This window comes from Nilaparvata lugens, chromosome 3, assembly GCF_014356525.2.
Source record: "Nilaparvata lugens isolate BPH chromosome 3, ASM1435652v1, whole genome shotgun sequence".
In the NCBI taxonomy this organism is placed as follows: Eukaryota; Metazoa; Arthropoda; class Insecta; order Hemiptera; family Delphacidae; genus Nilaparvata; species Nilaparvata lugens.
Window position 1 is genome coordinate 57,289,232 of NC_052506.1, and position 23,972 is coordinate 57,313,203.

The 23,972-nt window shown below is 33.9% G+C and overlaps 1 protein-coding gene across 3 annotated transcripts in view; it reads left to right on the top strand.

The window, feature by feature from the left end:
• Positions 1–15,479, top strand: part of LOC111044931 (irregular chiasm C-roughest protein) — a 476,131-nt gene extending 460,652 nt beyond the window's left edge. The window contains exons 9-12 of one of the 3 annotated variants that reach the window (XM_039424116.1): positions 2,084–2,197; positions 3,047–3,080; positions 4,028–4,217; positions 12,317–15,479. In XM_039424116.1, the coding sequence (XP_039280050.1) occupies positions 2,084–2,197; positions 3,047–3,080; positions 4,028–4,217; positions 12,317–12,793 (815 nt within the window). In that variant the 3' untranslated portion in view covers positions 12,794–15,479. Of the gene's footprint in view, positions 1–2,083; positions 2,198–3,046; positions 3,081–4,027; positions 7,054–12,316 lie in introns of those variants that run through there. The other 2 variants (XM_039424117.1, XM_039424118.1) reach the window with 2 other exon arrangements.
• The last annotated feature ends 8,493 nt before the right edge of the window (positions 15,480–23,972 follow it).

Here is a 23,972-nt window from a genome sequence, read left to right on the forward strand (position 1 = left end):
TACATTGACCGCTGTTAGAATAAAACAATAAACTAGGATAATGCAAATTAACATATCTTAAACTCAACATTATTTAGGTTCATTAACATTAGGTATGAGGTGAGTACTTCAATAGTATTCAATACTATCACTTTTGATAGTAAGGTCTTTCGAGTATTTTAGTTATTTTGTTCAGTCTTTTCTCTTACATAAATTAAATATAGTGTAATTTAAAAGATAAATTACATGATAGGTGTTTCCTTGAGAATCAAGAAAGCCTTTCATTAGAATCAGCAAAACGAATAGAATCTATATCACAAAATACAGTCATTTAAATTCAGGTTAATAGCTTCCTCTTCAGAAATAATATCTTAATTCCTTCTAATAGGTACTCTACATTTCTACAAGAGCATGTATCGTTCATTTTCTCCCATCACTCATCAGTTTGAATTACCATCACCATCTTCCATTACAAGAGAATCAAAAGGACTATACTCAATAAATCACAATACACTTACACTTAAATGTATCTATCACAATAAATTTAATACTTTGATAGAAGCTTTCATCGATAATAATTTCCTCAATTATATTATAAGTATAATTATATTATATTGTTAGTATAATTATATTATACTAACAAGCCTAAAGCTGGCATAAAAGCCATGATTAACACAAAATACTGAGACTACATTATTCAGTTCCGCTAGCAGCAATGGACAGACGCTGAATGAAGCCCACGGTACGCTTGTCTTGTCGAGGAGCTGTGTGATCGGCCTCACTAGATAGGAACCTAACCAACGTTAACTGTGATTGGCAGATACTATTTTATTTAAAATATTCATTAGAATTTCCGCCAATAGAATTGAACGGTACAACTATAATTTAAGATACATTCTCCACCAAGCAACAGCTATTTTCCAAATTCCTAACCAAATAAGGCATGATTGATAATCAATCAAACACAAATTCCTTGCCTTATAAGGTCATGAACCAAGCTGATGCTCCAGGAAAATCGTCGATTTACCTAGTACCATAACACACACTTACAGAGTCGACACAACACAACGCAGAAAAGCAAAGCAGCGGAACAAGTTGTTATAACAGACTGACTTCTCATGATAATTTGCATAATCCTCATCATTCACAATTGGAACAATGAATATTGTTACAGATTCAGGGAGTAACAAAGGACACAGCCCAAAACTGTTCCTCCCCCAAACTTTTATTCATAAACTTTTCCAAAAAGTAGTTTATGTTTCTCTCACTTGATAAATTTATTTAAATTTTCATCGAGAAAAGCTTGAAAGGATCATGAAATTAGCTGAGAAATATCATAAGTGTTCATAGTAATGTTCTCATGATAGCAATCATAATACAATTGATTAATCATTTTTGAAGTTTGGTTGCACATTCATGCATTTGAAAAATGTTTTATATTATTTATAGTGTACCTAACGAGTATTTCAAGTTTCTTCCATTTGAAGTGCACTTAGTTCCCACCACACCATTTATCTTGAATTCAATTCATTGTCAACTATTTTATCATGTATGCATTAAGATAAGCATGCAATGTGGCTATAGTATTATAAAAAATATCTATCGTGTAATATCAAATATCAATTAAACATAATGGAATTAGAATTCACACATACATACGACTATGAATATCAAAATATATTTCAGCATCGCAGTAAGATCCAACAAAAAAATTAATAAGTAAGTAGAAACCACTGGCATAAGATGACTCGCCAGTGGGAGTAGGAAAAAGACAAAATTATCATATGCTTAACTTGATTCAAATTAATTTAGAACAGAAGCCAATATATAAACAAAATAATAAATAGAAACAAAGTAATGATTAAATACAAACACGAAAAAATCACACAAGATTTGTTGGAATTTGTATTTGGAAACTGCCCATGTACTAGATACGGTAACTACCTCGTACTCGATTTTCATTTTTAATTTGCTGTTCAAATCAGAAGTAATGAAAAACAAATAATTGTACCATCTCCAGCATAACTGTTCACATTGCTTCAATCTGAGGTATAGTGCAAGATCTCAAATTCGTGAATAATTATATATTTTTTACTGTTTCCAGAACCGATTTCAATGATGACGTTGGTGAGCGCCGCTTCGGGTTGCCTTCTAGTCTTCATCTTGTGTGTGCTGTGTGCAGTCTATTGCGTCCGCACGGAAAAATGTTGTTTCTCGAGTGAGTATCTATTTTTTCAGCTTTTAACTCATTGAAACTCAAATAAATATTTATTGTTACACATAATATTCTCTTTTTTCTGATTCTAAGGCTTTTCAAGTCTTGAAGTCATTGTTATGTCTTGAAATCTTTGAATCTAACCACCAATTCCTACCAGTGGTCATGTTTTTAATGATTTTTAGGGTGTATCCTTGAAGTATGTAAAGCGGCGATTGAAGTCCCTTAAGGGATAAGAAGTCCCTTAATCACACTGATAATAATTTGAACAAAGATGTGGCGCTACAACCCCTCCTTCCTATAGCTTTACGTAATTTAGGTCTGTTCTCTCTAGCAAGTTAGTTGTAGACTTGCAGAATGTTCAGGATTCACTAGTTTCGAGTATTAGAATGATTCGTTCTAAGTTGGAGTGTGCGAGCTTGTTTCGAAACTGAATACAGAAAGGCTCATTACCGATTTGCCGAGTTCGAGCGCCCACAAAACTAGCTCAATTCCGAATTCAATTCTCAAAGGAAGTGAAAGCTGATAAAGTTTCAACAATAACTATGGTTTAGTTCAATCTTGGATTGTATTAAAGTGGTTCAAATCCAATTTCAAATGTTATCTGTATGATTGTTCAGATATACTGCTCTTGGTCCATTACCAAACGAATTCAGCTTAGTTATTTTAATTCATGAGAAACCTCACTAATTAGTGATCTTATTTGGATAGTAATTCAAACGGAAATAATTTTTCGTGCTTTTTTAACTTAAGTTCTATCGTAAGTATTAGAGCACTATACGCTCTCTTTGATCAAATATAGGTGTCAGAATATAATTCCGAATAATATTTTTTACGTTTTCTCTATTCCAGGACGAGGTGATTTCAAGCCTACTGACTTAGAAAGGTATGTACACTTTTTATTGAGAATCTTATTCATCATCCTTGGATTCATGAGAGCATTGATCTTAGAATGACTTCCTTAAAATCAACTAAGCCAAAGTACATGTTCAAACCAATTGAATAAACAATATACTGTATGCATGATAATTACTGTAGAATACTTGTAGTAAACTATGGTAACTACCTTGGAGTTTAAAATGGAAATTGGAAAGAATAAGATAGAGTCCCTTCCAAATTCTGAATACCCATCATCACTAAATTTAGGACACGGCCACGCAGAGAGTGATCTGCGATTCCATAGGTTTCTAAATCTATATTTAGGTCCCATATATTGGAGACTTACAGGATCGCAGATCGCAGAACTCACTCTGTGTGGCGGGCCTTATTTAAAGTTCTGGACCAACCAGGCTTTAGGAAGACATTTCTTAAGATATGAACTTTATCTGTAATACTTTACTCTTAATTCTTTACTTATTCTTTTTTACAATGAAGCACAGATCGGGAGAGAAATACTAAGAATACCTTGTATCATTTCTCTCCCAAATTTAGGTAACATTAAAAGTCCGAAATGAGGTTATGTCTTTTAGATTTCCACAAAATTTTCAATCCAAAAATATTTATACAAGTCATTCTTTTGAATTAAGATATCCCAAATACCAAAATAATCATAATTTATAACACTCAGTTATTATAACAGAATAGCTATCAGAACTATAACAGTTTTCAGTATATCTTCTAGAATTGTTCGATAAATTGCCATCTAGTCTTGAAACAAAATCCTAACATTCTCTTCAAAAAATAATTAGATAGAATAAACTCTATAAATATAAAATTATTCTACTCCAACTCGTTGCTGTTGCTGTTTGACTTGCTGTTATAACTTAGATACTGTAAATGATGATGAGTGCTTCAAATTTGTTAATAACTAATCCGCTTGTTATGTGTCTGCAGTGAGAAAAGCGACATCGACAGCATGACCGGTCGCAAGACGCCGCGCATCGAGGCATCAGTTCTGCACGGTCAGCACAACGGACCAGGCGAGGCGATGTACTGTTCGACGCCCACTAGACGCCTAGCGCCGCCACACCCGCACCCTCACCTCATCACGGGAGGCGGAAGCGGAAGTCCCGAAGCCATGAAGGTGAGGTTGGCCGCCATGGTTCTCCAGCCTCCCACCAGAGTGTAGCACTGCGCTCGCCTACCATCACCAACACCACTCCAATATTATCTCTCTCTCATTCAACCGATCCCTCTCTATTACTACTTCTGACTTAATTCTCTCACAAACCAATGAATTGCGCTTGTTTGTCACATTTTGTCTGGAGATTGAGGCATTTGTTCGACGAAAAAGAAGCCAATAGTTTCACGGTCATCAGAAACTGTCATTTACATAAACAACATACAGTATTTTTCTCACTGAAGTTCACTTCAATCACTTGTATTTATCAGTGAGAGGAAAGTGGACCAACAATATTCATGTCTAAGGTCAAAATAGCTCTCTTAATAGCTGTATTTTCAGGCCCCAACTCCAAAATGAGGAGAATAAATACAGTTTTCAAATATATCCAATCATAATTTTGGTTTGCTATATGAAATAATTGAAAAAATCGCAAGATTCATTTCAGATTTATAATCTTTTGAACAATAGTTGAATCTTACTTTTAGGACATGAATGTATCGAGAAAATGAGACTCTAGTTGATAGCCCTCAGATACTTGGATCCCCCCACCACCCCATCAACCTAATCATTCTTTATACGCACCTCTGCTCTATACCGTATCTTGTGAAATAAAAAAAAGAATATTAGAAATAAAATAGTTCAAAAGAAAATAGGATATAGCACAATTTCTTGTACACTTCAAGAAGAAAAGGATGCCCCCTTGACATTTGCAAAAGCATGCTATAAACTCACTATACTACCCTAAATAACTAGCACTCATTCCAATCAATTCCAATATGAATTACATTCATATTACAATCAATTATCAGGCCTACATTATGAAATATTGTAATAGTTCGATGTATAATATTATGAAGGAAGGGATTGGCATACGGGATTAGAAACACACGATTGACGCATTATCACTTATTATGAACTAATGAATTGATTAAATTTGTAATTTTACATAAAGATTCTGAATTTACCGGAATTCTGGAAGATTCTGCATGGTTAATTAGAACAAATTTATCCAATTAGTGATTCAAAGTTTACGCAACGATGAAAGCCCGGGTAGCACGGGTGACTCATAAAATGAAAGGTTCCGGTTTCGAGACCAATCAAACTCTTTTTGCTGAGAATTTTCAACTCTGATGAGGATTATCCACGTAATTTTGAGGCTGTAATAAGTAGTTATCCTTTTTTATGTTTCCTGGACATAAAGAGATTGCAATCCACAGCACAACATCTCACCCAAGCACGGCTAACCTGCTTGACTCTGGATGCGTTTCTCGACAGTGGGCTTCTCGTTCAGCAAACAGTAGGCCTACTCCGGCTCTTTCACGGAGAAATGCTTCCTTTCCCTCAACAAATCAAAATAATGATTCATAATTCCAACACCATTCAAAATTATTAAGCTTGACTTGAAGACAAATGCCTCTCACAACTCCTGAACAGAAATGTGATATGAATTCCCTCTAGGCTACTGCAGCCTATTCTCTGTGTGTACTCCATTGAAGAGTGTTCTGTGCTCTGATTTTCGATAATGCCTGTGTGTTTTTTGGTGCAGTTCTGACTATATATCGATTTATTGGAACGCTATCATTTTATTTTTGATTTTTAACAGCACTTTACACGTTTTGAGTGACGCACATTAGGCGATTATACAAGAATGAATGACTGTGCATTTTGAAATACTCTATGAATCATCGACTTTTTTATCGTTGCTCTCTACTTTTATTTATCACTATATTTCAATTATTGTTATTTTTAGACTATCAACCGTTTTGTATCATCGTTATCATTATTATTTTGTAAAATATCAATTTCATACTTCGCACACTCGTTTATGTCATTCTATTAGGCACTATAATGATATTGTTTTTGTAGTGATTTTGTAGCCACTTTTATGTATGCTTGTATTTACTTCATTGCTTTGGATTGCGTTCTGAAAAATATTACAGTGTTTTCCTAAAGAAAGTCTCATAAATCCTTGAGTTTTCAATGTTCATTGAAAATTCATGAGTCGTATTCTTGAATATTGTCAGTCATGTTTTGTTGATTGTTGCGCACATAACCGTGTTAGATTAATCAATGATCAATCATTACGGGACTTGAAACCACGAAACCTTTTCTATACATACCAAATGGACTATCGATAGAGATTTGTTCCATTCACAGTACAATCTACTTCGATAATCTGAATTCCATTGTTCATTTGTTCATTGTCCATTTGTTTGTTCATTGTCCCAATTCAACTTTTCTTTCGTCCATTACTCATCATTATTTCTTCTATTATTCTTCAAATTATCATGAACCAATCCTTTGGGATCAGATGAGGGCATAGTCTATCATAATAGAGGTTCCTGCTGTTTCACCCTATCCTACTTCACAACACACAACGCTTTCAACTTGAGTGAAATATTTTATTGTTTATTCTGATACGGTGATTCAGATTAATCTCTAAACATCAAGAAATACAATCTCATTGATAATGCTTTGATTCAGACGATTTATTCAAGGTAAATCTAAAATTTTACCCCAAGTTGCGAAGAAACATTACATAAAAAGACTATCTCTTCTAATTTTTTCTGATCGCAATTCACATCTTTGAAATAAATACATTCATTTTCGGATCTCAATTAGGCCTACTCTAGTTTTGTGTGAGGAACATTGAGCTGATGTTATTATTTACTTAGAGCTAGCTACCCATGCATTGGCATATCTATTGTTAATGAACCATTTGATGCTCTGCATATTATAACATTTCATAAGTATTCTTTAGGTACCTATGGCTTAAATTTCTGCGTGTTAGGTAATAGGCTATGATGTAAATAATTAAGGTTTATAGATACATTTTTATATTTACCTTCGGCATTACAAGCGAAGCTAGTCACAACCCAAAGGTCACGACAATAATTAAAAATTAATGTAATCATTGTTGAATTATACAACAATTATATATATTTTTATTGGCCTGACTCTCAGTTGCAATTTATGTAAGTTATCGTATGAAGATATTTTGTATTCTTTTATATAGTCATTTATATAAAGATATGACAATAATTATCATTTCTTGATCTTAGGGACTAGACATATTATTTTCTAAATCTCCATGAGCGAAGAATCAATGATCATTCCAGACAATCAATTTATCAATATTTCTGAACTGTCTAGCTCATCTCCAATCTAAATCTATGAAGATCTTATAACAAAAATGTGTTTCTTGTCAAATCCAAGCACAGTATCAATATGCACTCGCGATTCCAGGGGAATTGTTGGGCAGCAATAAGAAAAAATAATAGTTACAAGCAAAATTCGAAGGTTTTCCAAACTTTTACGTTGAACATGTTATAAGATACTGTACATCATATTAATAATTAAGATATAACTTGAACATGCACATAATTATAATATTCATTATTTTACTATGAAGTATTTTTTTGAACTAAAATAGTCATGATTCGTGTAAATAAGTTAAGCAATTGTACATAAATGTAAGAAGATCATTCAATCGCATTCAAAACTAGCTTTTATTTCCAAATTAGTTACAGTATTGGTTTTATTAGTTGTTATTGGTTGGGCATACTTGAAGGAGCCGTCAGACTCCAGTTTGCGGGCAGTAGGCCTAACTTATTAACATCATTTCAATTTGTTTAATCCGACATCACCTATATTACAATAATAACAATATACAACATATTCCAACGTAATAATCGGTTTTATCGAAGCTTACATTGGAATAACAGATTCCAGCAATGTACGTTATTGAATTAAACTCTTAAATCAGGCATTTCCGTTTTGTTCTCACTTTGTGAATTTTGATCTGAAACTCAATCAATATCAGGCCCACTTTAGATTCAATAATTCGTTGCACATGTTTTATCGTCTAATCTGCAAGGAAACTACAGGCTTGAAATAGTAGTGAATAAAAGGATTGTACATTATCTTATTATTAGTTTTGCATAAAACTCTCAATGTTGCCTGTAGTTCAGCATGAGGCTTGCCAACGTTGGCATGCAATATTGTGTAATGCTGGCTTGCTATGCAATTGGAATCAGACTACTCAATTCCAAGCTATTATTATACATTTTAATTTATGGAAATTGTGGGAATGTTCAAATAAGAAACCGATAATCATTCAATGTATGATCTATAATAGTTAATGTAGTAGAAGAGATGCGCATACATTCGCTTAATTAAATTGGAGCTATTTTTCGCAGTAAACTTTCTACTCGTATTTTATAACAACATTATAATTATCAGAATTTTTATGAGAAATATTATGGTGGAACACATTCAAATGCATGTTTCATTCTTGTCACTATAGTCGATGAAATTTTCTGCACATTTTTAGCATTGTAAAAAAGCACGCATGTTGCACAGTAAGAATTTGACTCATGCTCTTCTCAATTATCAATGAATTCAACAAACAAACATCAAGAGGGGTGATTCCATTGAATAGAATCATTCATCTAGAATAATACACTAGCCTTCGAATTGATTAAATCAAGACTCACATGACAGAAATCAAGGTAATTGAAATGAACTTTTTTAATACGGAATTTATTTGCTATTCTCATATCTATGTGAATTAAAATCTGAAACTCAATTAACTCTCACAAAATAGTAACATAAACCCATCAAAACTAAAACCTTTTCACAGTAGAACATCACAGAAATACATTTTACGTCACTCACACAATTCAGTAATCATGCTGTAGATTATTTTTGAAAATATATCAAAATTCAATATTGAACTATCCACATTAATTTCTCAGAAACTGATAACAAGTGCTACTGAGAATTTCTTTGGGGCATTATAAATATATCTCCGAAATATTAAATGGGAAGAACAGTAATATTTGTAGTTCTTCGAAAATATTGGCTTCATACTTCAAATCATTATTATGAACTGAAACGGCAAATTTCATAACGATTGAAACAAAAAAATGAGAAAAAGGGTGTTCCATCCAATTTGCCTTTGCCAATTGACAGCAATATGATTGGAGATGACTCAACTGTAGCCTGGTTCACTAATAATAAATCGAGCTACGTCCATCCTTTGAAACCGAGAATTGGAATTAATTGGAGTTGGAACGTTCTCATACGTTTCCACTAGGATGAATTCGAAACACATAAAAACCAAGTCAAAAGCTTAGAAAGCTTCGACTAACAAGAGGCGTTGATGAATTCCCATTAATAGAAATCAATTGATGTCACTTGGCAATCATTGATCCAGTTGCTTCACTCGTTTTTCCAGTTCAACTTGTTCAGAAATTGGTTTTGGACCAATAACTTGATTTCATCGAAATCAATTCTAATCGGATACTGTATTTGAATAATAAACTATCTTCAATTCATCATTGCACACAAATTTATCGATCATACATTGATGGAACAACGAGTTAGAGCATGAGTCTAAATATCGTATATTGTCTATGTTAAGCACAAAACTTAATTAACATCGTGCACACAACTTTAATATGAATCTCTTTGTATTTTAAAGTTATTTCATATCATAGCACCAACTTAATGTTATCAATACTTCTACTGTATAGATATTCTCAACTTAGCCCATATCTTCATGAACTCATTATTTGAATTAGTATCATTTTCATTGTGATTAGCTTTCAAACTTCTCTGTCATAGTGACATATTATTGTATATATTTATAGGTCACTTCTTGAACCATAAATTTGAATTGAATAGATATTTTTCCAGCACAAAATATGATATCTATAAAAATCACTTGCAGTAGAGGAAATCACTATTCTCACTAATTTTCTTGAGCGCACTCACGTAAACACACGTTCAAAAAAGGTACTGAACACTATTGATGTATTTTCTAAATTTCTCGAAGCATATCCTTACAAACGATTCTATGATTCCGTTTTAATTATATGTTGGAAATCATTATTGCATTGGGAATAATAAGAATAATAAATTCCTATTTGGAAGGGATGTATAAATTTCTACCGTCGAATTTTCAAATACGAAAGGTTTCTACACATTTTAAGATTCAGATCCAATAAAAAACTCTGCATTCTATCTAAGCATCTTGATTAGTTATGTTCGATAATAATAGTAGAACATCACGTTAAAAGGTAGAAATATTGGTTTATTGGAACCGGTATTTTCCTATTGTTTTTTATTGGTTAAGGGACTGATTAATTCAAACTTCATAAACTTACAATAACTGTTTCAAATTGAAATAATCGTATAAAAGATAGATCATTCCAGACTGCGGATAAATTCATACCTGAAGCATTACTATATATTCATTTGACACCTCTTAAATATATTTCAGAGAGATGTACATTAACAATATGTCACAGTATATATTGTTTCTTTTTGTTTCCTTTGTACTGATATAAATTGAGATTAGAATTTACAGTAAGTACACAGTCATGTAAAGGCTAATTATACTGCCTAGTTATCTGTGGATGCTCAAAAGAATTAATTGTACTTACAATCAACCTCTTTGTTGAGAGAGTCTTTCTAATCGATCAATAAAAATGAAATTGAAATTACGTCATGGGTGCCCACATGTTGAGGGAGGGTGGGGATTTGGGTGGATTGCATCCTAGAAATTCTTGGAAGGAGGACAAAATCAAATGTTGAGAGATCTCAAAAAGGTCAGCCGTGCTTAAAATGACTACTGATGGGATTGTTTTATAAGGGGGTCGAGCTGAATTTCTTCCAAATTTAAGGGGTGGGTGGTTTCAACTTGTCTTCTTCTGTAAGATATTTTTGGTCAATAGGTAGCGTTTGTTCGGATATGCTTCTCTATTCTCATTCCAATGAAATATGGAAACACCATAGATCTTCTCTTTTTGTCTTTCAGAGGTCTCTTCTCAATCGCACAAGAGATTGGTCGTGTGATGATTCGTGAGTGCCTTGAAAATAATATCCACAATAAGCAAGTGACTCTAAATCAGCTAAAAATATAACGTAAATAATGACCCTTTCGGAAGTGACTCTTGATATAAAATACAATCCTTTGCTATACATGATAATGATGCAAGTTTTGAGAATGAACTCTTTAGAGACGGATCTATTAACTATTGTGAACTTGATACGAGAATAATTGTATCCCTCTATATTGATAGTACGTAGTATCTGAATAACTGTCATTATTCCTGAATTCTTTGTAAAAAATCATAACTCTCTTACCTTGTTCACGATAGAATAAGATACACAACTGCTTCAACCACTCAACAGAATGTCTCTTGCTTTTCAACTCTATATTCAATATATTGTGCAGAATCTCTGAACTTTCTACTATCTGGCAAGTCTTAGAATCTTTCAAAGAATCACATGCTATCTATCCAACTGCAATTTTCAATGTAAAAAATTATTATTCCAAGGCACAACACATTAATTCACTAAACTGAATTACATCAATCTCATGTAAATGTTTCACCTTTTCTACAATAATATAGAAGTCAAGGCTACGTGAGAAATACAGTAGAATTTCCATTATAATGGTGTTATTGCAAGAACTTCATTGTTCAGAGAATAATTTTTTATAGTCCCTTTGAATAATACTTTTTTGTCCAACACATACATTCCCTATCATCAATTATGTTAGATGATGACAAATTTTGAACAATCTCATAGAAAAATTCATTTTCTGATATCAATGCTGAGATATTATTTATTTAGTCACTCATTGACCGTGTGAGTAAATGGATCAGGATTCCACAAAGTAAGACATCCCTTCTGAAAAATATTCCAAATGTAATAGTATTATTTTGATAGAGAACATCCCACAATAGGTAGAAGATTATACCATGTAAGAATTAATAAAAAAGGCAAACCATTATGAATATTTTTTGCTATAGAAAGTGAGAGCACAGTTGGTTTGTGAAATTGGAATGATCTATTCATGTGCTTATTATCAGGCAAAAAAGTAGAAAATCATTGTAGTTTTATTCTAATCACCCATCAAATGTTTGTAGAGAAATCAAAGAGATTAGTGACTGTAGCGTGGTATGATGCAGTTGTAGCCGTCTCTAACGAAGGGTGTTGGGTGTTGGGGCTGGCACTGATGGTGTGCTCTGTCTGGTTGCCACTCTTAGAACCATCACCAACAGCAGCTGCTGCACCATCAACAGCTGCAGCAGCAGCTGCACAGCCAGTACGAGCTGCAGAACCACTTCCCGAGGAGGGCATCGGGTGGTGCCGGGGGAGGACGCAGTTCGTCAAAGAAACGTCACCGCGAAAGAGACAGGGAGCGAGAGAGAGCACCCAAGGACACCAACGTGTTCGCTGAGTTGCAGGTTCCCAGTGTCAGTAACAACGGATCAACCATGTCGATGTCAGTTAGTGGATCGCTGCCACATCGTATGAACTACTACAACAAATCATTCACAACGCCACTGGGCCTGGGACCAAACCCTGGTACCTATTTCACTCCCTACCCGTCGCAGCAACTCACTTTTCGACCTCCTCCCGTGCACAACCAGGAAGAAACAACCAGACGCAGCAATTCGTCGATGCAACTGCGTGCCTCGCATCACTACCAGCCCCACAGCTTTGACAAGGCCGAGATATGATCGAGCGTCAGCATTGTGTCCGTATACACGCGCTACGATGTAATCAAGCTGAGCTCTATGTCGTTGACCACCTACGAAGAAAGCTAAACAGGACAAGGGGTCCACTTTTACAGATGTGCCTTCCGTAGAATAGAAGGGTTGAAGGGATTGTTTCTAATATAAGGAAAAAGAAGTCCTATTTTATCCTTCGAGGAAATCTGATTTTTCATTAGGATTCAATCAAGTTGAGAACTTCAGTAGATTCTCGAGCTATACAAATATAATTTGCAATAAGTAAATTATTGAGTTTATGAGGAAAATTCAGTTATGCATTGAGAAAAGTAACTTTTTAAATATAAACTTGACCATTGAGTTGAGTTGAGTCAAGTACATTGACTTAACTGTACCTACAAGTAATCAGGATAGAATAATTATGCTATTTTGTGTTTTCACAGTTACATGAAGAGTGATTTTGTGCTTTTTAGACTGGAATCAATCTAATTTTATTTTTTTAACTATTGTTTGATAAACTTTCAAATTCATTGGAACTTGTTAAAATGTGGGCTATAAGCCCAATAATTTGCTGATTTACTGTTGAAAATGTTTCTTGTTATGTGATTCTTCTTAATTCTATTTTATAAAAATATGAACATTTTTCTCAATAATATTACATTGTTATCTCTCATCTGATGAAGAATCAGTGATGGAATAGAGAGATGGAGGGCCTTCTTATTAGAGGAATTATATAATTTTCAAGAGCTTATGTATAATTTTAAGTGTTATAAATGTAGAGAGAAAACTGTTGTTGTATTTCGCTGTTCTGTAGTTATATTATTTGTTGTGAATTTGTGATTTATGGAGTTTAAAAAAGTATAAGTATATTTTAGACATGCCTACCACTGGAAATTGGTGCAATGAAATATATTGGTTACTTGGATCTTTGATTCAGGCACAAAGGCTTCTTCATTCATAGGATACCATCATCTAATCTTTGGGATAGCTATTAATAATATGGATAATTTTTTGGAGGGAGATGATAACTAGTTCTTTCCTTGAATTTACTATTTGCAAAGAGAATTGCAAAATATTTTCTTCCCTTACTTTTAAGTTCCTATAGTTATACTTAAAAGCTAAAAAACTCAAGATTTTGAACTCTTTCTCTTTGTATTGTAGATAGATTTGTAGTGTTCAAAAACCAGACAACTGATTTTATTGTCCCATTAAGGCCCGCCCATTCAATCTACAGCACCTTCCATAGTCGAAAGTATTCTCCCCAAGACATATTCTGGAAAAAATTAATTAGAATAGAATTATTTTCAATATGCTTCAAAGAAGTTGGTTATTGATTGATTGGAATGATCAAAGATGAATACTGAACATTGCTAGACAATAATAAATTATTCTAGATTAGGTTTTTTTATAATAGTGATCGTTTACTTAAGAGAATCCATTATTGTTATTCTATGTTACTAAATGATGATGTACTTTCATTTATAATGCCTATTTGATCGTCCAAAATTTGGAGATAAACAAGTCAAGGCCTAGCTCATCGCATATAGATACGGAAATCTTCCAAAATCTCCAAATTCAAGATAAAAATGATATTCGGATAAGAAAAATTCATTGATAGTGTTGGTAATGAATGAATATTTTATAAAAATGTATATATTTATATTGTAAATATGAACGAATATTTGCTATAATATCGAGTATATGTGAATTACATAATTTCTTAGTTGTATATATTCAAGTTTGATTTGAAGTAGACGTTATTGAAATTCCACTGTAAAAAATGTGTATTGAAGAAATATGAATCTTCTTGTATAACATTTTCAAAAGTGTTGAAATTTGAAAACTTGTAGTGTTAGCTGAACTATAACCCAATATTGAGATAGACATATTGTTGGTGTGTTAATCGTTGAAGATAAAATTAGTGTATTCTATTAAAAAGTGATGATTCAAATATTTAATCTGTCATCAGTTTCTGACTACAGTGATGTTTGAAGACAATATTGATTCAATGTTGTTAGTTGATATTTGAAATTTTATGAAATGTTCTATTTTTAAATATTTTTCAACTGTTTAATTTGCTTGCTCAAATTGTTGATCATTTTAATAGTGTGTTGACTTTATTGTGAAATTTATTCGCTGAATGTGATAGTTGATTTTTCCACTTATTCTCATCAAAATAGGCTATATAAATGCAAAGCTTATTCCATCAGTACCGTTAACCAACTTACACTTACGTTCATTGAAAACAAAAATCTTCTCAACCAACAACCAGCATGAAAGTTTATTAAAATTTACTAATTCTTCATTTCTCGAAAATTTAGCTGAACATAGTATTATTAAATTTGATTGTTTGATTTTGAAAGTTTTGTAACAGCAAATGCGAGTGAGTTTGTTTAGTTGATTCAATTTTAAAGATTTCCCATGAGAAGTAATTATTATTATGCATCACTTTATTCTCAGCTTCATGAATTTGAACTGTATTGTGTAGTGTTTATCGATGATATTAACTTAGATATGACGTGAATGTGATCGATTAAATTAAAATTTGTAAGATTTTAACTTGTAAATAAGAATAGTATTATCATTGTGAGGACTGTACATAGAAAATCAATGTGTATATTATTATTGAAATGTTTGTAAAAGCAAACCATGGTAATTTTTAAGAAATAAAATTTATTTGTGGATTCATTTGAAACTCTCTATTATTTTTGATCCTTGTATAATTGTAGACCTTGAAGCTACGTGTAGTGGCCCTGAGAAAGAAAATGAATTTGAGCTGAGCATGAATGAACTTCTTTCATCAGAAACGAATGATCATTTTGGCTATAACTTCGTTGTCAACCCAGAAAATAGATTGAGAGAAGAAATTCGACTCAGTTACAATGGTTTATCCTTGCTAGATTTGAATTAATATGGGTTAATTTTTTTGGGTTTATTTTTTGATGCCTGGAAGAACAAGGTTAACCGATCAACAAACACCACAATTGAATTTTATTTATTTACTTTATTTTATTATAACAATTTTCAACCTACCAAGAGCCATTTTCAAGTGTGAATTGTGTAGTTTGTAAATTCAATTGCACTTGAAAATGGCACTTGAAGAGTTAAAACAAGTTGTGTTATAATAAAATGAAGGATACTTGATAATTTGTATTGCGTTTTAATAATCAGTAGTCCTGCAAAGGAAAGTGAAGCCTATATAATATTTATCAACAATATTTTGGTCTCTCTGCTCACTCTCGTGGTCAGTTTTCCCTGCATTTGTGTCTATGTTTGTGAAGCGAGGTTTTCGTTTGTGCGTGAATGCCGTCGTCGACCACGATAGGGTGAGGATCTCACATTGGGTGGATTTCAATTTGTCTAAATAACCTAAAAGATTATTTCCAATTATGTTTTAATCGGGGAGGTTGAGTTTATACTTTTGAATGGAAATATGTTGATACTATTAGGAATGTTTTTATTCTTGAATTATAAACACAAATAATGAAAAGTTATTTGATCAGCTGTTTTATCACACTTGAAATTTGGACAATATGAATGTCAACAATAATGCTTGTCGTCGTCTACTGCGGAAGTTCACGCACAAACGAAAATGCACGCTTAGTTGAATAATTATTGCAAGAAAATGAGAGATGAGAGTGAGGAGCAGGTAACCTCAAACAGTGAATGAGTGGACCTTGGCAAAGTCTAACATCGGTTGGCAGACTGCAGTTTCCTTTAGCTGTTCAAAAACTAGTGGGGAATTTCAGTATTCACGATTTTGAATGTTTGATGTAGCTTACAACGACTATGAATTTGTTGAAAGTTGAAAATCTTGTTCAACACAAGCATAACTCTATGATGAAGTTGAAAGGCACTGATAAAAGGAAAGGTAAGAGAGGAAAAGTAGCTAGTTGCGCAAACTTACAGACAGATGCTATGAGTTTAACTACGGCCTTTGCTCTGCCCTCAGCCCTACTGCCTCATGCATTCATTACGACTGACTGCTGCTCTGCAGCATCTGTCACTTCTTCCTCTTCACTACTCTTCTCTTCCTCTTCCTCTGTTCACTCTCTTCTTATTCTTACTCTTTTCTTCTTCTCTTCAACTGGTGCGAAACTGTTAAGTTCAACTCTTCTCCTATCTTCTCGACAAGCGGCGCACAAACTCGAATCATTCATGCGAGATGTTGACACATTTGTTGGGGAAACTTTTTAAAAAAATAATATTGGGGGAATTTCCCATCGACTAATTTTAACTTGCTGATGATGAGAGGCCAGCGTCTTTGTCATTTGTAGAAATTGCCGTTGATAATAATAATAATAGAGTCTTCAATATTACAGTAAGTGCCGTTTGCACAGTGCCAGTTCGAACGAAGTTTTATTTTTAACTGGATTAAATTTATATCATAACTAGCCGTCAGGCTCGCTTCGCTTGCCATATCCGTCTATCCGCCCCCTGGACCTCCGACTGGATCGTCCAAGAATGAGATCAGCAGGTTCGCTTCGCTCGCCTGCATTTTTCATTTGAGCATTTTTATCATATGTTAGGACGATCCAGTCCTAAGTCTGGGGTCCAGACTAAACGTCAGGCTAAATACGTCAGGCTAACGGATATGGCGAGCGAAGCGAGCCTGACAACTAGTAATATAATATTCCCAGGAATAGCTGTGAAGTAGCAGTGCTGCCCAATCAATTTTTCCGCGATAAATGCATTTCAATCTACAACTTGGTGCCAACCTAACAAAGTCAACTCAACTTAATGCCAACCTAACAAAGTCGACTCAACTTAATGCCAACCTGACAAAATTATTAATTTAGTTACCAGTTAACAACTGTTTCGAAGAGGTACTCTCTCTAGATTATAGTTCTATATTAACATATGGTATGGACATTTTTCAATTATAATTGAGATAATAAGGAGAATATACATGCTAAAAGACGAACTTTAAACCCTTAAAAACCACCCTTAGAGTTGAAATATTGCCAAAAGATTTCTTAGTGCTCCTCTAAAGGGCCAACTGAACATACCTACCAAATTTGAACTTTATTGGTCCGGTAGATTTTTAGTTCTGCGAGTGAGTGAGTGAGTGAGTGAGTGAGTGAGTGAGTGAGTGAGTGAGTCAGTCAGTGAGTGAGTGCCATTTCGCTTTTATATATTTATATTACTATAAATACTATATTTACTATATTTATATTTATTTTTACTATATATATATATATATATAGTTATAGTTATAGTATAGTAATAGTATAATAATTCTTTTATTGTTATAATGTGGTTCATTTTGAGTTTGAGTCATCAACTCATTTAATCCAGTTTAAGCTTTCACAGTGCAAATAGCTCTAAAGTACCTTGAAATTGACCAGATCCTTAGCCTGTTATGTAATTGTTTATTTTTTCCATCTGACATGGGATCAAGTCACACGAGGCGTTTTTTCAATCGGCACGACAGGATAGGAAGTTCACCGAGTGGCTGGACAAGAAGCTCACTCTATATACCAACCCAATCAGCCAATCGGAGAGCTTTGTGTCCTGTGGTGCCGAATGCCCAATTAGCATTGTTATTCATTCGGGATCTGCCTCTACATATTGAAGACAATAATTATTCTAACAAATGTCACCTTTTACAAGAAAAATTTAAGATTTCATGGGTATGTTTTATTGTAGATGGAACTGCCTTATCTCGTTTATTTATTTCCAGCACTGAAATATCCCTAATTAGTGTAGTGCTCCCAAACTAAAGTTAAATCGTTTGAAAATATCAAGCCAAACAGAAAGGAGGCGTCGGAATAGAATTCTGCTGTAGATATTGAAAGCAGCTTTGATGTGCAAAAGATGAAGGGAGTAGTGAATACGATAGGGAAAGAAGGATGGACGCATCATTAGTGCGTGCCATTAATCGAGAGGAGCTGACAAAAGTGTGTGAGTGGTGGGAGGTTGGAGGTTGTAGGTGGGAGGTGGGAGGTGCCATATCCCATGCTTAGCACTGCTTTGGTGAGGCGCTAGGTATTATGCAAATGCAAAAAATAAAGCTGCAGCCTCTTCGCGCTGCTCACAGCGAACAAAAGGGTTATCCACTGATAAATCATTCACTCGCTTCTGTTGTATTATTCTTTCGCAGCTCTCTGCAAATACAACCAACGTGTGTTCCCAACTTATCCACTCTTCTCACTCACTACATTCTGCAGAAACAAAAGTAAAAACCTCGCGCGCAAGCTGTTATTGCACTAGTCTTGTTTCCAGTTCAAAATGTGAGCGAAACAAAACAGATACGACGAAGATTATTCAGATTTATGCCAATAATGCCAACGAGCACCGGAAACTGAATTTTAAAATAGGTCCACTCTGTTCTCTCAGCGTCGCTGTGCTGTACAAGACATAACAATGGCAAGAAAAGAGTCGTTCGACTCTGCAAATATTGTGATTTGGTCTGTCCTTTATATTATAATTATTGTGTGCTACTAACAAAACTCTCACATTCAAAACCTGAATTTGATTCACACACATTGGCAATTCAGTGGGCCACATTCTAGTAATGAGAATTATGATCTTTTATAATATTCTCGATCATTTATTTTATTATTAAATTACTTGTAACATGAAATTAATATTGTAGTTATTATTATACTATACCAAGTACCGTGTTTATCAGGATCTTGATTCAATTCAATTTCGACGGAAACTTGAAAAGAAAATTATAGACATTTGTTATAGAAATAAGTTGATGGTGGCATACATTTTGGCGATGGTGACAAGTCACAATTTTAAGATCCTCATTCTTTCGGCAAAAATACTATTGCGTAGCAACCTAGAGGTCCCGGGTTCAAACCCGGATACGAACAAAAGTTTTTAGCCAGATCACTCCCATGTTATCGGATGGGCACGTTAAATTGTCGGTACCGGCTGAAATATGAGTCGAAATGCCCATGGACGGCTCAAATGATATATTCAGGCGAGGTGTGACCTTCCCGCAAGGGGCTCCCCACCACCAAAACGCCATACGAATTTACTTTACAATTAAAGTCAGTAAATCACGAGTAAAATGTACCTATTCGTATCAATAGCATTCTTTGATGTGCATCAGCCTCATCACTATTTTGATATTCAAAATATATAAGAAAATATAAAAATACTATTGAAATATTATATGTAAGAAAACTAAAAAATAGCCTGATGATTCTCAATTGATTACAATATAATTCAATTGTGTAGTACATTATTGCCATCAAATAGGGAAACTAAAAAATAGCCTGATGATTCTCAATTGATTACAATATAATTCAATTGTGTAGTACATTATTGCCATCTGTAATAGAACTACATAATTTTTATTATTTGTCATGAATTTTCACAATGAATAGATAAATTGTTGACGACGGTGAAAATTCATGACAAGTAAAATTATGAAAAAAATGAGAAGCTAGTCAGTCGGTTACGAGGACGGGACCTGGAGCTATCTACAGCAGATAATCGGGCCCGGCTCTACCCTTCTTTTCCGATACACCATTTTCCTGGTTCAGCGAGTTCAGTGAGCTAATATTATCAATTTTATTATTATATATTCTTCTTCTTCTTCTTCTTCTTCTTCTTCTTCTTCTTCTTCTTCTTCTTCTTCTTCTTCTTCTTCTTCTTCTTCTTCTTCTTCTTCTTCTTCTTCTTCTTCTTCTTCTTCTTCTTCTTCTTCTTCTTCTTCTTCTTCTTCTTCTTCTTCTTCTTCTTCTTCTTCTTCTTCTTCTTCTTCTTCTTCTTCTTCTTCTTCTTCTTCTTCTTCTTCTTCTTCTTCTTCTTCTTCTTCTTCTTCTTCTTCTTCTTCTTCTTCTTCTTCTTCTTCTTCTTCTTCTTCTTCTTCTTCTTCTTCTTCTTCTTCTTCTTCTTCTTCTTCTTCTTCTTCTTCTTCTTCTTCTTCTTCTTCTTCTTCTTCTTCTTCTTCTTCTTCTTCTTCTTCTTCTTCTTCTTCTTCTTCTTCTTCTTCTTCTTCTTCTTCTTCTTCTTCTTCTTCTTCTTCTTCTTCTTCTTCTTCTTCTTCTTCTTCTTCTTCTTCTTCTTCTTCTTCTTCTTCTTCTTCTTCTTCTTCTTCTTCTTCTTCTTCTTCTTCTTCTTCTTCTTCTTCTTCTTCTTCTTCTTCTTCTTCTTCTTCTTCTTCTTCTTCTTCTTCTTCTTCTTCTTCTTCTTCTTCTTCTTCTTCTTCTTCTTCTTCTTCTTCTTCTTCTTCTTCTTCTTCTTCTTCTTCTTCTTCTTCTTCTTCTTCTTCTTCTTCTTCTTCTTCTTCTTCTTCTTCTTCTTCTTCTTCTTCTTCTTCTTCTTCTTCTTCTTCTTCTTCTTCTTCTTCTTCTTCTTCTTCTTCTTCTTCTTCTTCTTCTTCTTCTTCTTCTTCTTCTTCTTCTTCTTCTTCTTCTTCTTCTTCTTCTTCTTCTTCTTCTTCTTCTTCTTCTTCTTCTTCTTCTTCTTCTTCTTCTTCTTCTTCTTCTTCTTCTTCTTCTTCTTCTTCTTCTTCTTCTTCTTCTTCTTCTTCTTCTTCTTCTTCTTCTTCTTCTTCTTCTTCTTCTTCTTCTTCTTCTTCTTCTTCTTCTTCTTCTTCTTCTTCTTCTTCTTCTTCTTCTTCTTCTTCTTCTTCTTCTTCTTCTTCTTCTTCTTCTTCTTCTTCTTCTTCTTCTTCTTCTTCTTCTTCTTCTTCTTCTTCTTCTTCTTCTTCTTCTTCTTCTTCTTCTTCTTCTTCTTCTTCTTCTTCTTCTTCTTCTTCTTCTTCGCAAATCCTGTAATTATTCTATCGTTTGTTTAAAAAGTTTTCTCAATATTATTTTTATTTAAGTTTCCAGTTTCATTTTGAGTTACAATTTGATTAAATCGATTACTTAGTTCTCCAAAATATAACTGTTTTGTTTATTATTTTAAAATATAGTTCCTTTCTCATGAGTTATAGAGTTAGATCAATTTAACCTCTCGCAAGCCAAGCGATTCCCCTATTATAAATTGTTACCATAATGTCTAGGGTTGTTCTCACAACCTTATAATACCATCACAATACCATACATAATATAACCCCAATATATTTCGATTTTAAATGCCCCATTACATGGTGTTGGGCGTCGTTCTCATGAGAAAGAGTTTATTAATTGACAAGATTAGCCTTCAAATTATCTATTGACATTTTCATTTCAGGTCATTATCATAATTATTATATTCTGTGTTTGATCTCGTCCTCTATTCTCTCAACGTACAGGGTAAATATGATAATTGTTATTATTGTTATATTGAGATGAGTAGCTCTAGTTCTAGTGACTCTGAACAATCACCTAGTGAATTCGAGGTTTCATTATTACGTTTACCTATTGATTTAAAAGTAAAATCTCTGGATAAATCAGAATTATTAGAGCTAGGCAAACAGTTAGGTATTCACATCCCTCAATCTGTTAATATTGAATACTTGAGATTCGCTGTTGACTTGGCAAAAAAAGTTTGTATTTATGTGGACCACGATTCAGGAGCTAGAGATGCTCTAAGTCGATTACTTAAGTTAGGGTCCCTGTCTCAACGCGATCGTATTATCTTCCCTATGTTAGCCGATTACGAGCGAATAGTAGGCAAGCTAGGCAGAAATCAAGAACACATCTACGACACAGTAGCTCCCGATAACTTAGCAAATATCCTAATTCCAGAAAATAATATGGCAGGGAATGATAAAAGACCCTTTGCGAAACCCGAAAGCTATGGGGGTACAAAGAGTGAAGACTTCAACGAGTGGTTGAAAACCTTCAATAGGGCAGCAAAAATAAATAAGTGGGATGAGGATGATAAAATCTTGTATTTACCCCTCTACCTCAAGAAAACAGCATTGGCAATTTTCGACATATTTTCGGATAAAAATGAAAACGCGACATTTCTTGATGCAGTAGGCCACTTAAAAAGTAAACTTGTAGACCCTGTTCATGAAGAGACAACCAGACAAAAACTCGAAAACAGAAACATACACAGAATACACAGCAGATATAATAAAACTTTGTCACATTCTTGAGCCTCAAATGTCAGAGAAAAGAATAGTAGGATATGTTTTGAGAGGCTTAGACGTAGGAGCATTGCAACATGTTGCTTTCATGGACAATGCATCAGTTGAAGATTTAGAGAAAAATCTCGCCAAATATGAAAGATCTCGCTTCCTTCTAGACAAAAAGTTAGGAATGCATAATGCTTCAATCGAACAGCCTGTCCAAAAAATAAATGTAGTAGATACTTTAGAAAAGAAATTGAACGATCTGAGTATTGTGGTGAAAAATTTGAGTAGAAATGTAGGTCAATCACAAAATCCCAATCCTAATAGACAGTTTGGAAATAGGAGCGGAAACTTTTCCCCACACGAAACAAATCAGAACAACTTCCAAAGACAACCTTATTCAAACAATAATAATTACAATGATCGCGACAGAAACACACAATCACATAATCCTAATCCTAATAGACAGTTTGGAAATAGGAGCGGAAACGTCTTCCCACACGAAACAAATCAGAACAATTTCCAAAGACAACCTTATACAAACAATAATTACACACAATCAACATCAGTCAATTACAGGACACCAATCAACCCTAATAGGACTAGATTCTGTACATACTGTAAGAGGAATAATCACTGGAAAGACGATTGTTTTTTCTTATCAAAAAACTCGAATACAGGATCCCGAGCCTAGACGAATCGGATATGAACTTGGGATCCGGATTTGAAAAACAAAGCGCTGAATTTCCATTTGATAATTATTCTCCAAATTCAATTGATAAAGAAGAAATCACATGTAATATAATATCTTCTGTATCAATGAAAGATGAACAATCCAAAGCGATAGAATTTGTCAGGCAGTTTTTTCTCAATGCCAATAAAAATCAGTTATACTCAAATGAAAGTGAAATTAATTGCTCTAACGAAATAGAAAGTGAAACCAACTTCAAACAGCTATTGTCTTCCGAAATGCATGCTCAGCACGAACTTGGAATGAATGGATCATTGACTTCTTCAAGTCGACAAAGTACTCCAATTATTGTCGATGATGGTGATGTCGCTGCAGAGAAGTGTGAGTCCGACACAGCCCCTTCCAATATCACCATCCACCACTACGCCAGCAGCCAGGGCAGACAAGTCGGTAACGAGTTTGCAAAAAAATCCAACTTGAAATTTACTTCGTTCGTAAAGCCAGGTGCCAAGTTTTGTGATATTGTG